The sequence below is a fragment of the Culex quinquefasciatus genome, chromosome 2 (genome assembly GCF_015732765.1).
Source record: "Culex quinquefasciatus strain JHB chromosome 2, VPISU_Cqui_1.0_pri_paternal, whole genome shotgun sequence".
NCBI lineage: Eukaryota > Metazoa > Arthropoda > Insecta > Diptera > Culicidae > Culex > Culex quinquefasciatus.
Genome location: NC_051862.1, coordinates 32,511,564 through 32,528,574, shown reverse-complemented (window position 1 = coordinate 32,528,574; position 17,011 = coordinate 32,511,564). Strand labels below are relative to the sequence as shown.

Genomic DNA, 17,011 nt, shown 5'->3' with positions numbered 1-17,011 from the left:
AAGTCTAAAAAAACTACCACTAACAGCTCTATATCAACTGTAGATAATTCAGTATGATCATGGAATATACTTTCCATGATACGCAGTCGGTTTCAAAAGTCGTCATAACTCGAAGAGTTTACAGCAAGATGCGAATAAACAAGCCAAGATAGTTCGTAGTTATATCTACCAACTCACTTTCCGCCCGGGGATATACCTCAGGAACAAAAAAAAAAACTGCCGAAATTGTACGTGGAGATTTTCATTGTCAAACCAATGCACAGTTGTCCAGATGTCAAAATACAGTGGAAAATTGTTTTTTCGAAAAATGTTGAAGTTTTGGAGCTTTGTTGTCTGCAGAATAGTTGTTGGAAATGGAAAGGGGTAAATTAGGGTGGTTCATGATTGTGGTGATTTAAAAATCTAACTTTTCAGGAATACTTTTGGGAATTTTGTTGTCTTCAAGTAAGATATTGGACTTGCCAATCCAAACAACTTTATCCAATACAATCAAATTTTATCTTGCAATCTACGCCTTCTACGACCAAATTCAGATAAAGCATTTGAGCAAACCATCAAAAATCATGTTTCATTCAAAATGTAGCAATTCAGGGTTATGTTTTAGAGAGAAATGTTGTTCGGGCCACATTTGGAGCAAACATTTTTATTTTTAAAGATGCAAATTCAAAAAATCGCAGTCCAAATTCCATGCGCCAGGTTGCATTCGAAAGGAAAGATCTATCACTACAAACGTAGAAAAAATCTCAGGGGTATTTTTTTGTTAACTCGAGATATCTTCATGTAAAAATGTCTAATTTACAAGGGCAAAGTGTATGGGACCACCTTAACGAAATTCGAAAATTGACCATATTTATGTTTTTGCGTGTAATTTTTCCCACTAAATCTGATTCCGCCTTCAGAATTGAGCCAAATTGTCAAAATATTGATTTTTGATCATATTATTGGTTTCCATGTATAATTATCTTAAAACGTTACTTAATCCACTTTTAGGTGGTTGATGCCTTCCTCACATTCATAAAGTCAATACATTCAGTAAATATAGCAACATTCCCCCTTAACATGTTCAACCGATCATTTATTACTCATTTCTTTTGATGAGGTTCGCAGGCCTTCAATATTTCTGGCTTATCGGCAAGGTCTGATGAAAAACCTATTCAACGATAGTTCGCATGGAAGATTCAGACAATATTTCGATGCCTCTGTGCTCTGATGTACTAACTGACTTTTGGGCCAAAATGAGTTAATGATGCCATCTTTTAGCTAATTAAATTCCCTACAAAACGCTTCTAAGAGATCTGAAAAATTCGTTTCCTACGCGGAGATATCGCCCTGCAACCATTTGTACTAACTGACATTTTCGAACGCATCATGGATGTGCTCTCTTATTTTTCATCATGGCTTGACCTTTTGAAAACACGCAAATCCATAAAAATACGATTGCACTATAATATTATGGTAAATTGCCAGGTGTCCTTACTAGTTCGAGCAATATTATGGAGCACTATTTTGGAAGGCAATTAGCACAAGTGTGCACATTTGGATACGTGAAGAAGTTGTAAGTTAGACGAAGTGTGTCAAATAATTATTTAGAGGCAGAGTTTTTTTTTAATTGGATGACCCCTAAGTGTAAGATTGGTAGGTGGATGTTATTGTTACGTAGTTTTTTTTTATGGACGACGCCTGCAGTTGGGCTAAGTGTGCACAACTATTTGCGGGGTTTTTGAATTGGATATTTGAGTTAAGCTAAGTGTGATATTGGTGAGTGGATGTTGTTGTTACGTAGTTTTTTGGATTTGACGACCCCTGCAGTTGTTCTAAGTGTGCACAACGGCTTAAAAATGTTTTAAATTGAATATTTGGGTTAGGCTAAGTGTGAGATTAATTAGTGGATGTTATTGTTACGTAGTTTTCTTTGATGGATGACCCTTGCAGTTGTGCTAAGTGTGCACAACTACTTGGGGGGTTTTTGAATTGGATATTTGAGTTAGGCTAAGTGTGTTATTGGTGAATGGATAATGTTGTTAAGTTTTTTTTATTGGACGACCCCTGCAGTTGTGCTAAGTGTGCACAAAGACTTGAAAAATGTTTTAATTGCGGTGTATTACGGTGTAACGAATGTCACGGTGTAAAGAATGCTACGATGCAACGAATGTTGCGGTATAACAATTTTACGGTGTAACCATACTGCGGTGTAACGAATGTTACGATGTAACGAATGATGCGGTGTAATCATACTACGGTGTAACGAATGTTACGGTGTAACGAATGTTACGGTGTAACGAATGTTACGGTGTAACGAATGTTACGGTGTAACGAATGTTACGGTGTAACGAATGTTACGGTGTAACGAATGTTACGGTGTAACGAATGTTACGGTGTAACGAATGTTACGGTGTAACAAATGTTACGGTGTAACGAAAGTTCCGGTGTAACGAAAGTTCCGGTGTAACGAATGTTACGGTGTAACGAATGTTACGGTGTAACGAATGTTACGGTGTAACGAATGTTACGGTGTAACGAATGTTACGGTGTAACGAATGTTACGGTGTAACGAATGTTACGGTGTAACGAATGTTACGGTGTAACGAATGTTACGGTGTAACGAATGTTACGGTGTAACGAATGTTACGGTGTAACGAATGTTACGGTGTAACGAATGTTACGGTGTAACGAATGTTACGGTGTAACGAATGTTACGGTGTAACGAATGTTACGGTGTAACGAATGTTACGGTGTAACGAATGTTACGGTGTAACGAATGTTACGGTGTAACGAATTTTGCGGTGTAACGAATGTTGCAGTGTAACGAATGTTACGGTTTAACGAATGTTACGGTGTAACGAATTTTGCGGTGTAACGAATTTTGCAGTGTAACGAATGTTGCAGTGTAACGAATTTTACGGTGAAACGTATGTTGCGGTCTAACGAATGTCACGGTGTAACGAATGGTTAATGGTTCACTGAACCAGGATTGAACCACAAAGGGAGGTTTAAGCCGAACCAATAGGTGAACCTCGCCTAACCGGTTCATTTGGGAACTCTTGTTGTGCACACTTAGCACAATTGCAGGGGTCGTCCAACTCAAAAAACTACGTAACAACAACATCCACTAACCAATGGCACACTTAACCTAACTCAAATATCCAACTCAAACACCCTTAAAGAAGTTGTGCACATTTAGCACAACTGCAGGGGTCGTCCAATCCAAAAAACTACGTAACAAAATCAGCCACAAACCAATCTCACACTTAGCCTAACTCAAATATCCAATTTAAAACACTTTTAAGTAGTTGTGCACACTTACCACAACTGCTGGGATCGTCCTATCCAAAAAAATTGCGTAACAACATCATCCACTAACCAATGTCACATTTAGCCTAATCCAAATATTCAATTTAAACACCCTCCAAGTAGCTGTGCACACTTAGCACAATTGCAGGGGTCGTCCAATAAAAAAACTACGTAACAATAACATCCACTAACCAATCTCAAACTTAGCCTTACTCAAATATCCAACTCAAACACCCTTCAAGAAGTTGTGCAAACTTAGCACAACTGCAGGGGTCGTCCAAACCAAAAAAAAAACACGTAACAACATCATACACGTAGTTGTGCACACTTAGCACAACTGTAGGGGTCGTCCATGTTCAAAGACTAAGTATTGATTTTTTTGGAGCACTTTTGTTCTATTCGATACAAACTAAGAATTCATTGCAATAGACACACTTGTTCCAACTGCAATCTACCATAACAGTTCTATGGTTTGTGTCTTGGATATCTTGCATTTCTAAAAAGGTCGTATGACATGAGGGAAATAAAATAAACTAGCTCATAGTTTTTACAAAATCATTTTCTTCTGTTTGTAAGCGTAGAACTATTCGGTTTTCGTCATAGTTGGTCTTATTGAAGCTATTTCATGGATTATTATACTTATATTTATGAATCCTCACACTTCACTAAGTTTTTCTTAATAAAATTCATGTTTTAACGGTAGTTGCTCTCAAAAACTGCAATATTCACAATAAATTTAATGATAAACAAGTCTATTAAAAAAGTTTTGTTGAGAAAAATGTTCCTTAAGTAGCAACAATTCAAAGTTACTACGCAAAAAACATTGAAACAAGCAATAACTACTATTTTAACAATAAAATGACTCTGCGCACTTTTGTACCAAGTACCACGTTGGAAGTATACACGACTCTGCCATCGAAAAAGCATTTTAGCTCAACTGCAAAAATTACCCTGTGCACGTTTGTGCTAACTCATACAAATCACTGTTCAAGACACACTTGTGCTAATTGCAAGCATGATTTTTTTTTGTAATTTCTCTGCCAATTTTTTTTTTTGAATTTCAAAAGTTTTCATATTTTACCATGTCTTTAAGTTATGTCAGAAGCACACTTTAAAATTATAAGGACAATTGTTTGTCGAATAGTTTCCCAGAAACAGTTATTCAAAGTTAAAAAGTCGATTTTCTCGTAACCACCAAAATGTCAGTTAGTATAAGAGAGCACACAAGCATCGATTTCTGTCACAATATCTGAAATCCGGCCTCCAAAAAGTGTATAAATAACACTTAAGTGCTTATAACTTTTGATAGAGTTGTCAGATCTTCAATGTTTTGTGCTCATTGGAAAGGTCTTTTTAATACCTTTCTGAAAATGTATAAAATGTATAACACATAGGTTTTCTTGCAAAACCACCATTTTTACAATCTTCCGGACATACGCCAAAATTGTTTTTTTAGCATAACTTTTGAAGTACATAACTAAATTTGCTGATTTTAAATAGAGACCTATGGGACCCAAAGACGATTCCAATGAGACTAATACGATAATCGAGTGACACACATCCACACAGACATTTGCTTAGAACATGATTCTGAGTCAATATGTATACGTGAAGGTGGGTCTACGAGGTCAAATTAATAAGTTCATTTTTCGAGTGATTTTATAGCCATTTCTCAGTAAGGTGTTTATGTTCGAAAATCGATTATTAATTAATAATAATTTGGCTCAATTCTAAGGCCAAATTCAGATTCAGCGAAAAAAAATTGGTAACGTCATGATTCGAATTCCCAGAGTTTGTTTAAACGCTGTAGTTAATGGCAAAAAAATATAAGTCTACCAAAAGACATATTTTGCATGCATTCTCTAAAAACTGACTGTTTTTACTAAATCCTGATGATATTTCTACATTTCCCACTTATTACATGATGTTTTGCCAGCTATAACAAAAATAATATGGTACTAAGTGTCCGGATTTCGAATCATGACGTTAGTTGGACAATTTTCGAATTTCGTAAGGGTAATCCCATACACTTTTTCCTTGACATTTTGAAATGAATTTTCAAAATAAGTATGTCTAGGTATGAAATTCAGTATTTTCGAAGGAATTTTCTGATCAATTTGGAGTCTTCTGCAAAGTTACAGGCTATAGCCATATATGATAAGGACTTTTCAAGAAAAATGCTTATCGGAGAAAAATCCCATTTTCTATTTAACTTGCTAAAGGTTGATATCCCAAAATACGTATTCTTTTTAATTTTCGTTTTTTTTATTTGTTCTGAGCGACTAAAAATGACTAAGCATGACAGACATTCTGGTTCCAAAGATATGGATTTTTGAAAAAAAAAATGATGTGCTGTTTCAATGTCGAAAAATCGGACAAAAAAACAATTTTTTAAACCGAATTGAATTTGCATTGACTACTTTTTTATGAGTGTACAGTTCTCAAATTATTCCCAATTTGGGTTGCATTTTAAAAATACTGCTTGAAAGAAAAGCACCTCTGAAAAAAAAACTCTTTTTTAAAGCTTAAAAAAAATTAGCTGAGATACTGCCTTACAAAGATTTTTTTTATTCAATTCAATCCATTTTATTTACCGAAATAGCAATTTAACATAGAATTAATTAATTCATAGAAATTTGATGTTCCTTGCAACTTTTTTTCTTTTATTAATCGCTTGGAAGAAGGTTCTTCAAATGCAATTAAACAAAAACTAGGGAAAATTTGGCCAAAAAAATGTGTGACCCCGTAATATGTAACTGACGATAATTCGAAAGCTATTTATTCGATTTCCAATGCTAAAAAATTAAAATTTTGATTTTTTTGTTTTTAAAAAATATAAATATAAAGTAAGGTTGATTGGCAAAAACAGAGAAAACTACTCAACAGTTTTGTTTGTCATTCATGTTTTGATAACGTAATAAACTTGTACAGAATAATTTATTTGCAACATAAAAGTATATCATAGACGATATTTATTTCAAACTTACTGTAGATTAGAAATGACGACTAAAAAATCATAGACCAAAACTAACAAATTCATTTTGTAGGGTCAATACATCTTTTCTCGATTATTAAACAATTTTTGTTTATATAATTAAATCAACTTTTCCAACAGGATTCGCCCTAGGCAAGTGATGCAATCACTGGCATAGTAAAGTTGAATGGTAAGGTTTTAAAATAGTTTTGCTTAAAATTACCAAAGCAGCTTATTAAATGTTAATGATCATATCACACCAAGATGCTAATTTGGTTCGAATGTATGGCTACGTTACGTTAGATATTTCAAATACCAATTGAACATAGAAGATGTTTGGAGATTTATACTGAATTCATCTAAATGCCACATCTGAAAATGCATCAAAATTGACGAATCAAAACATCTAACCCAGCTCCATTTTTCAAAACTGTTCCCCCTTCCCAATGAAACCTTTACGCAAAATCGAACACCAACCATGTTATGTTCCGAAGAGGAAAAAAAGAAACCAACCTGTGCAGAATAAGAAAACTGAAGCGAAAAAAAAAACAGCAAACTAGTTTTTCCGGCCGCCGATCGATCGAAACCCATTGAAACTGCGCCCGCCGCCGCCGCCAAAGCCAAAGAGCTGATAATCGCTGATTCTCCGGAAGAAAACATAACCCTAGGTTAGGATGGTGGTTGAGTTGAAGAGGAGAGCTGCTGCCTCCAGCATCATTATCATTGCGGTTGAGCATGGGTTGAAGAAACGGAATTCACCTAGCAGTGATAATCGAACAATGTTGTCATTAGTAATTAGGAGGTTGCTGATAAAATATTTTCTTTCGATTTTACATATTGAAGATCGTGAATTTTCAAACAAATTTTAAAACGTTTCCTCCAACAACAAAAGCAAATAACTAAAACACGTTATCGATATCGGCTATATGCAGCGAGGCGAGTTCTTACCTGCTTGTTGTTTGTTGCTCCAACTGTTGTTTACATTTTACCGTTTGCGGCCGCAAACATATTTGAAAACAATGGGCAACCTGGACGCGTCATGTGATCTGACCCGCTCTTCAATGCCTACTAACCAGTTTAGGAAGAAACGGGAAGTGATGAACAATTAAGTGAACCAGTTCTAAGATCATTTAAAAATGTTTATTTATTTCTTGTGGGTTTGTTCTGATTTTTTTTTCCTTCTCTCTCTCGATTAAGTCCAACGATGTATAATTTCGCAATGTTTTTTTTTCTTCTCTGGTGCTCTAATCAACTAGTTTTGCGGTAAAATCTTAGCAGAGGGTCATATAAAAAAACTCTTTAATTACAGATACACTTTATACAATCACGTTTCAACTTATTTTAGAGAAAAATCGCGCTTCTAAAGATTAATCTTCTCTCTTCACTTTTTCCCGTCGCAGTCTATTATTATATGACACAGTTCAATTGCCTTAACTAAGTGGGAGAAAGCTTACATACGGTAAAATAAACCTATTCTAAAATTTGTGAAACAACAACTTATTTGTGAACTGATGACTAAGAGTGTTGGTCCTTAAAATTCTAGCTTACGCAAATTAAGTGTGAGTATATAGTACAGAAAACTTAAAAGGTTTGTGGTTTGTGTGCTAGTAATAACTCAACAGAAAATTGCTGAACTCTAACGCGCTTGTAACGCACACATATATTTGGCAACGTTTATTCAAGTGTATGGGATGGATTGAGGAGTGGAGTTGGTGATTTACAACAATTTGAAGGAAAAATTATTTTTATCTGATTACTTTTCGAATATTGCAATATGATGATCATGGAACAAAAATGCCAAATGCTTTTTTTATTTATAGTTTTAATGTTGATTTAAAAAAATATGACATCATACACCATCTGATAAAAAAAAACATTTTTTCTAAAAAATGTGTATAATTTAACATCAGAATATGTGTGATAATACACAGTTCAAAAAATGTGTAAATTTGTAAAGTGTAATTCCGGAAGGTTGAATATTACCACTTTTATGATGTAATCTTACCCAAATTTAGACTGAAAAAGTGAAAAGTTGTTAAAAAAGAGGTAAAATTACACATTTTTTATGACATAAAAAATGTACCTCTCCAGATATAATATTAGGGGAACTATACCCTTTCTCAGCCTATTTCCATTATCGGCCTATCAACACTTTGATCATGAATTACAGCTTTCAAAAAGTGTTTTTGACTGTTCCAAAGTAATAGATAGCTCAAACAAAAGTGAGCAAGCAACTCTCCATTGTTGATACATCTGAAAATGTTGATTTATTAGTGGAAAACGGCAAAAGTGATGAGAATTGGTCGAACGACTAAGAGTGATTCAATTGGGCATATTTCCCCTACCATGACTTATTCTTACTGTGTATCTCTGATCATGGTTGAAGTTCAATAAGTTTAATAAATTAAATTAGTGTAATGCTACATTTATATCATTTTAATATAACATATGAAAATTGTTTTTTTTTTTTTTTGTATAAATACTTATATTTTTTTGGTTTGACACAAAAAAGTTCACGTTTTCAGATGTTTTATATCCATGATTTTTATTACCTTATGCTCACAGTGGTAAATTTACACGTTTTCAAAGGTAAAATTACACAATTTTTTGACATAAAATATGTTATAATTTTCAGAGTCAATGTGATCATTTTTTTTATCTTTTTAATATAAGTTCTACAGCTGTTACTTTCTGAAGAAAAATAACGCAATGTTTCAGGAACAAAAAAAAAACAATTTTCATATGTTACATTACAATGATGTTAATGTAACATTAAACTAATTTAATTTATTAAACTTATTGAACTTCAACCATGATCAGAGATACACAGTAAGAATAAGTCATGGTAGAGGAAATATGCCCAATTAAATCATTCTAAGTCGTTCGACCGATTCTCACTTTATTTTCTGTGTACATCTTTGTTTTAAAACCTTCAAAGTTTATTTGATTTTTAATTCTGTGGTGCTACCCAATTTAGATGGATTTATACTTGTTGATTACCAATTTCACATGTTGAGCTCAACATTAAAGTAATTAATTAAAATAACAAAAAAACCAAATCAGATTGACATCTTAAAATGAGCGTGTCGACAGAATTTTTTTTCCAGAAAACAAGTTCCTTCAAATTTAGTAAAAGTAAGGTAATGTGTAAAAAAACATCTTTCAATATGTAATTTTACATTTTCCACATAAATTGAAGTTAAATTACACGGAAAGAGCGGTAATACCCAACTTTTCTAAATGTATCGTCAAACATTTTTAATGTATGTTTAATTTTAGCTTTAAAAATTGTAAATTTTACACTTTTCCGGAGTTATTTCACTTTTTGAACATATATAAAGATAAAGTTTCATCTCAAAACTATTTTTTTTTTTACTTTTTGCTGTAAAAAGTGATTTAAAATGAAACACTACAATTGTTAGAAACAACAGTCTGAATTATTTACAATTAATTGCTTTTTTTTCAAAACACAATGATCAAAGTGTAATTATTAGTTATAAAAGCTGTACACAGCAAAAAAAATTATATTAATATTACATTTGGAAAATAGAACATCTTTTATGTCAAAAAAAATGTAAAATTTTACCTCTGAAAATGTGTAATTTTGCTTCTTTTTGATGAAACGTCACATTTTCAGTCCAACTTGAGGTAAAATTACATCATTAAAGAAGTTATATTCAACATTTCAAAATCTTCCAAACTTACACATTTTACTGTGTAACCTTGCATGGTGTGACATCTTTTTATTTTTGCTTTAGCTCAATTCATATGGAAATGTTGAATTACATATAATAATTGTAAAATTACATATTTTTGAAGAAATATTACCATTTTTATCTGACACAAAATCTGTCCATATTCTAAGATGGAAACTTCTTAGATTTTATTACTCAATGCAGACATAAGACTTTTGCAAATATCATTCAACATTTATGTCGTACCCCAAATTAGTGTGGTCTAAAACAGGGTGATGGCACTGAAAGTTGAACTAAAATCAACTGATAACAATTTTATAAGTCGCGTTTATTATCCTAGTTAGCATTTTTTAGTTCAAAAAAGTCTTTTTTGGGTTAATTTAAATTTCGATAATGTGTAAAAAAGTAATAAAAAAAACGATGAATATTGCACCAATTCCTCATGAAAATTACACATTCTTTACCTCAAATCTTTCATATGTAATTTCACATCAAGAACTTGTAAATTTTGCATAATTTTCTGTTAAATTTAACTTTTTTACACATTATTTCAGGTTAAATAACATTAAAAGGGAATATTCAACCATAAAGTTTTGAACCTTAAAATCAAATTTACAGGACCAGTTGAAAAAAGCAATCATCTAAAAACAGGTAATTGTTTTTTTTTCGTGGTTAAAAATGTGAAAATTTAGCCAAAACGTTCGACAGGCCTGATGTTTCAAATGACAATTTGTAACTAAAAGTTTATCGATTTTATTGAAAAACCCAATTTGCATCAACCCAGAACCAGTATAAAACATGCAATAATGTTGTTTTTTTTCAGCTTAAAAATCACCAACTCTACTGCTCTGATCCACCCCACAGCGTGGTTATTTGAATAAAACTACTGTTTTCGAAACTTACGTTATTTTATAGGACAGTCTCTACTTAGTTTTAACGATTTTCTACAATATCGACAAATTTCACGATTCAGATTCCTATCGAACCATTTTAAAACGTTTTTGATTATTCGCTTCTACGAGTTAACGTTTACCTTTCGCGTAATTTCCTTAAAGCTGAGATTCGCCACCGGCCGACCACGAAGTCTACAAAAAGGCGTTCGAAAAGTGGACTAAAACTCGCACTAAAAAGTTAGGGTTAGAAATCTATACGGTTCCTTGGTGGTTGTGGTGGTGCTGGAGGGACTTTCTTTCTTTCCCTCTTCTAAACGTACGCCCCCCGACTCCGGCTGTCCTTGCCCTGCAGTCGTTCCGCAAACTGCTTCCAGCTGACCACGGTCTTCCCGGACCACAGCCACACACTCGAGGTGACCCCGACCAGCATCGAGCACACGTACTTGGCCATGTAGATGTGAAAGATGGGCCGGTCCTCCTCCGGCACCATCTGGGCGTTGTACTTGGTGGCCGGACAGGGAATCGAAAAGATCCGACACATCTGCCGGTTCCACTGGATCATCCAGTCGTCAAAGTTGTAGTACTCGTAGAAGAGGCAGCCCAGATAGCCGAGCGCCGGTAGGATGAACAGACCGCTGAAGAAGCCGATCCGGAGCATGAGCCGCTCGAGTTTGTCGGTGCGCGTTCCGTCGTGCTTCATGACGGTCCGGATGCGGAACAGGGACACGAACCCGGCCAGCAGGAAAATGGCCCCCAGCGAGAGGTACACGCACAACGGGATCAGCAGGAACATACCGAGCGAGCGGCTGTCCAGCTGGCCGACGAAGCAAACGCCGGACAGGACGTCACCTGGGGGGGAGGGAGGAAGAGAAAAAAATACATGGCGTTTATTAGTCTTCTAGAAATATGATTGATCTGTAGTTTTTAAATCGAGTTTTATATATTAGTGATAAAGTGACTAAAAATTGCAATTTCTTTACGAACCAGTTATATTTATGATTAAAATTATAACAGTACAATAATTGTTCGGTATCTGGGCTGCTTTTTAACTGGGCGCTCGATAACTGGGCCGTAGCCCAGTTAAAAAGACAAACGTCAAAAAACCAAAACAAACCAAAATGACCTGAGGGATTTATGGATGCAAAAATCATGTTCAATAAGGGTAATTCTCCGCCAACTCACACTGCAGATGCCCCGACCCCTCTTCAATTTGCGTGAAACTTTGTCTTAAGGGGTAACTTTTGTCCCTGATCACGAATCCGAGGTCCGTTTTTTATATCTCGTGACGGAGGGGCGGTACGACCCCTTCCATTTTTGAACACGCGGAAAAAGAGGTGTTTTTCAATAATGTGCAGCCTGAAACGGTGCACAGTGGGATATATGATAGTTTTGCATGACTATTTATAATAGAAGAAAGCGTATCAGTTCACAATTGGATAAATCAGATACTTTTTCCAAAAATCCGGATCCGGTCCGTGCAGTGCGATTTTTCACCGGATTATTGTTCCTGGTGCAAAAACGAAGCTTTTGGTGTATAGAAATCGATGGTTTGCGCGAAATCCTGTTGCGGTAATTTTTTGGGCCCTTTTTTCCCACTGTGCGGTGATGGGATAGAAATTTGGTGTCAAAGGGACTTATAAGTAAAATTAAACGCCCGATTTGATGGCGTACTCAGAATTTCGAAAAAAAACGTATTTTTCATCGAAAAAAAAAAATACAAAAAAAGTTTGAAAAACTCTGCCATTTTCCATTACTTGACTGTAAAACTATTTGGAACATGCCATTTTAAGGAAATTTAATGTACTTTTCGAATCTACATTGACTCAGAAGGGTCATTTAGAACAAAATTTTGCATTTTAAAATTTCATGTTTTTTCTAACTTTGCAGGGTTGATTTTAGAGTGTTACAATGTTCTACAAAGTTGTAGAGCAGACAATTACAAAAAAATTAATATATAAACATAAAGGGTTTGCTTGTAAACATCACGAGTTATCAGGATTCTATGAAATGAAGTTTTGAAAAAGTTACATTTTGCGTTTCTCTTTGATTCGTCGTCCGTGTCTGCCGCGGGTGACCATGAACGGGCATGAATAACTAAGATCAACTTTTTTTAGCATAACATCTCAAATACTTCACAAAACTGAATAATTTTCAATATGGTCTTACTAGACCCCAAAACGGACCGAATGAGGCTAATCCGGTCAAAATCGGTTCAGCCAGTTCTGAGATAATCGCGTGGAAAAAACTATGACCCCCTGCTCCATAAGCGGCAAACGTTTTTTTTTTTTGGGTAATTTTAAGCATCTGTGTAAATTTTGAGAGAAATTGGTTGAGATTGACCCATTGATACTAGAGCCTATAGGTGGTGAAACAAATGTTTTTCATTCAAAAATTACATTTTCAAATCGCTAATAACTTTTCAGGGTCGAGTTTTACAGCTTTGGTATGTTCTACAAAGTTGTAGAGCATCAAATTTCCAATAAGAATCTCACTTTTGAGAATATTTGGATGGAACAACTTCCGCACCCTTCAGCAAAACCGGTAAGAACAAATGTTGGTCATATTTGACCCAGAGTTCTTAAATAACTCAAGGAATAATAATTAGCTTGTGGAGCGAGGTTTTCAAAAAAGCCCCATATTCTGGGCACCCAAATGCACACACACAAACACTGCAGTGCTTTTAGTGGTTGATTAAATTTCTCATAGGTGGCAGCACTCAAATGTATAGCATGAGCATGAGCATGAGCATGAGCATGAGAGACCACCCATGGTTGTCCTTCTCCGTTGCTGAACAGGACCGTAATATCCTATCAATACAACCGACCATACGCTTGAACGATCTAATGGTGTTTCCCTTATCAACAGCATGTATGAATGCGCTGAAAAGATAAAACATCAAGATCATTAAAACTAGATCTGGAGCAAAAAGGGAACAGTCGTTGGCCACCAACGGCGCTCGCCATGTCAGTTTGTAGATCTCGGGGGATTGGGATGGGAATGTTAGTTAGCACTGGTTGCTACAAAGGGTGGGTTCTATACGATATCCACACCCCCACGTGTGCCGGAAAACTACTTCTACTTGGGATTTTGTTAGTGGGTAAGGGTAATGGCCAGGATTCAACATATAGGATGATGATGCGACCCAATAATCAATAAATTTTGTTTATTGGTGTGATGTATTATGCATTCTCAAGGCAAACAGTCGGAGTATGCGGATGAGACTATTCCCGGTTATTTGGTGTTGGGTTTAGCATAAATGATTGAATCTTAGACAGCCAGCTGTGGAAAGATAAAACCAACTAAAATGCAAAAACGCGAAAACGCCCGGACCGAAATACACACACAATCGGGGGGACAACAAAGAAGGAAACGGAATCGAAAATCCTGCGAGATGACCGCGACGCGCACCGTTCAAATTCTCCAAAGCAACTCAGGTGGCAGCACTCAAATGTTTAGCGTCTTTACTAATTACGCGTTAGCCAAAACTTAAGTATTGTGTGGTTGCAAGGCTTTTATGAAGAAGATTAAGTAACTTTTTTTTAAATTAGTATGTTTCAAAAAGGTGGTTGGTGCCTTCCTAACAATCATATGGTATTTTAGGTTGCATTTCGTCGCCATCCTGCTAACTTGTCGTACGTGCATTATGGGCCAAATTGAGTTAAGAACGCCATATTGTGCAGCTCACAATGCCTCATCTTTTGACCGTCACAGATCCCCAAAAATTCGATTTCAATCCTGAGATATTCAACAAAAACCGAAAAAACTCCATGCATTGTTGTCACTTTATATATGAAAATAGTTTCAATCTTGTCGTGCTATCTTGTCACTCCATGAAAATTGATGTAAGTGCGACAAAATGCCAAAGGGATTTCAGGCCAGGAAAGTCAGGATGCGTTTGTCGCACGTACAAGCTAGACTACCGTAAACATTTGTAATTATTACTCGGAACTCCAGCAACCAACTTCAACCAAACTTTGGGACAATGCACAGAATGGTCAGCCAAACAAAACGTGTTTGTTATTGTTTACATTGCGTGCTCTCGTTTTTGTATATTCAAGGTCAAACATTAAAACGCGTTTTTCTCGGAACGTCGAAATGGCGGGTGCGACAAGATAGCACGACGGCGTCGATTTACAAAATTGTCTTTACCAGAACAGCAATTTTTTATTTCTTTTTTCCAACTTCTCAAATTTTGGGGACGATTGGTTTTGTATTGGATTTTCTTTTATTCAAGAAAATCACTTTACACCCTGACATATAAAGTCTTCAGATTACCCATCCAACGACGGTTCATATGATTGATCCGGACATCATTTCCCTCGAAATATCTGAGATCTGGCTTCAAAAAAAGTGTATAATCAACATTTAAGTGGGCATATCTTTTAATAGGGTTATTGATTGATAGGGTTCAGTCAGTCCGGAGATAATTGAGTGCATTTTTCGGTGCACAGACTTACAGACATACACACGCACAGAAATTTGCACAGAATTTGATTCCGATTCGATATGAATACTTGAAGGTGGGTCTAGGAGGTCGAATTATGAAGTTCAATTTACGAATGGTTACGCAGTAAGGTGAGGATGGCACAAACATTTTTTTTTTTTAATTGGTTACTAATCAAACATATTCTGAAGATTATTATAAATATTAATTCATTAAATTAATTTTTTATTATTGCTTGACTTAGGTAACTTGCACTTTAAGCTCAAACATGAATTTGTCATTAAAAAGGAACATCAAATAAAACAACAACTGGTTTAAAGCTCTAAAAGGTTTTCTTAACACTCTCGTTGGCGTCACCGTCGATCGTTTATCAAAGGCTCTTCAAAAATCCGTCTCAAAGGGATTGGATTCGGTCAATATCTTTTTCAATCGCTTCCATGGATAAAAACCTCGTCCATTTTATGACCGCATTATTCATAAGTGACTCTTGGACCGGTAATGCATTAGCACTGCTCACAGACGCAGGAAGTTATGGCCGAATCCCTGAAGCAACCAAAACAGAGTGATAAATCTCGTAATTATCGTGAAAAGTCCTACCTTGGGACTCGTAAGCTTGATGGGCCACCTTTTCACACTTTTTATTAGTTCATTACCATCCTTCCGGGAGCCCCTTCTGCGGCATGTCCTGCGTTTTCTGGTTCAGGTATATGGTTGAGATAACTCCATTTTCGAGTAATTCGCTTCGCATTGTTCGGCGCTTCTTTCATCCCCAAGCTCCTTTGCCGCTTTACAATGGACTCTGTGAGCTGAACTCTGTGCATAATTGATCAACAGTTCGGAAACTGCGTCGAAATTAAGGGCAGATGAATAAGGTGGAACCAGTTTTTCAAAAAGAGAAGTATTCATCAAATGATCTGGAACAAGAAACAAATTGTACGCTATTATGATGTTATTTCTGTTCAGTTCAGAATATAAGAACCACTCTTTCAATATGAATGAATGAAAAATAATACCCTCAGCAAAATACATACTTCACAAAAACGATTTAATAGCTGATACCGGTTCGACTAACTACCACCGGGCATCCCTCGCTAATTAGCATGTAAATTGCGATATCTGCCACTGCGCTGAACCTGGTCATCGTTGGGGCAACAATGTTATCGAATCACCCTGCATGGTCCCCAACCGAGCAGCTATCCCGCGTATGTAATTGATACAAATGACCTCGTGGTCACCACAGTCACACTGGGCTCTCTGGTCGGATTCCATTCCCCGTAAAAGGAACCCATGATGACAGCTCGGTCACATCCCCTCAGTTTTATCAAGTTCTGTGCCACAACAATTAATCTTATCAGACAGAACCGGTTGCTAGTGGGACTTGGAAGAATCGTTCCGGAAATTTTGTTTTATTTTTCATCCAAATCTCAAAACATTCAATTTTTAACGGTAAATATGTCTTGATAAATACTTGATATTATTTTTAAAAGCAACAATCGTTCTACATCGCATTTTTTTGCGATTTCAAATTGACAATTTCTTATTTTTATTTGCTCAACATGTTTTTGATGTACTCTTCATAACAGCTACATACAAATTTTCCATCAAACTATCGATCTCCAACTTTGCGTGATAAACTCTAATAAAGTTCACCCTCAGGGTTTCCTTCCCAACAGTCCGTATTCCACCCCAGCAGACACATTTTGTTTCACAGGTG

At 35.7% G+C, this 17,011-nt stretch overlaps 1 protein-coding gene across 1 annotated transcript in view; it reads right to left on the bottom strand.

Moving 5' to 3' along the window:
- Nucleotides 1–9,883: 9,883 nt before the first annotated feature.
- The window catches only part of LOC6040098 (frizzled), a 37,273-nt gene continuing 30,145 nt past the window's right edge, over nucleotides 9,884–17,011 (bottom strand). The window contains exon 5 of the mRNA XM_038255062.1: nucleotides 9,884–11,702. Coding sequence (XP_038110990.1) covers nucleotides 11,164–11,702 — 539 coding nt within the window. The 3' untranslated portion in view covers nucleotides 9,884–11,163. The remainder of the gene's footprint in view (nucleotides 11,703–17,011) is intronic.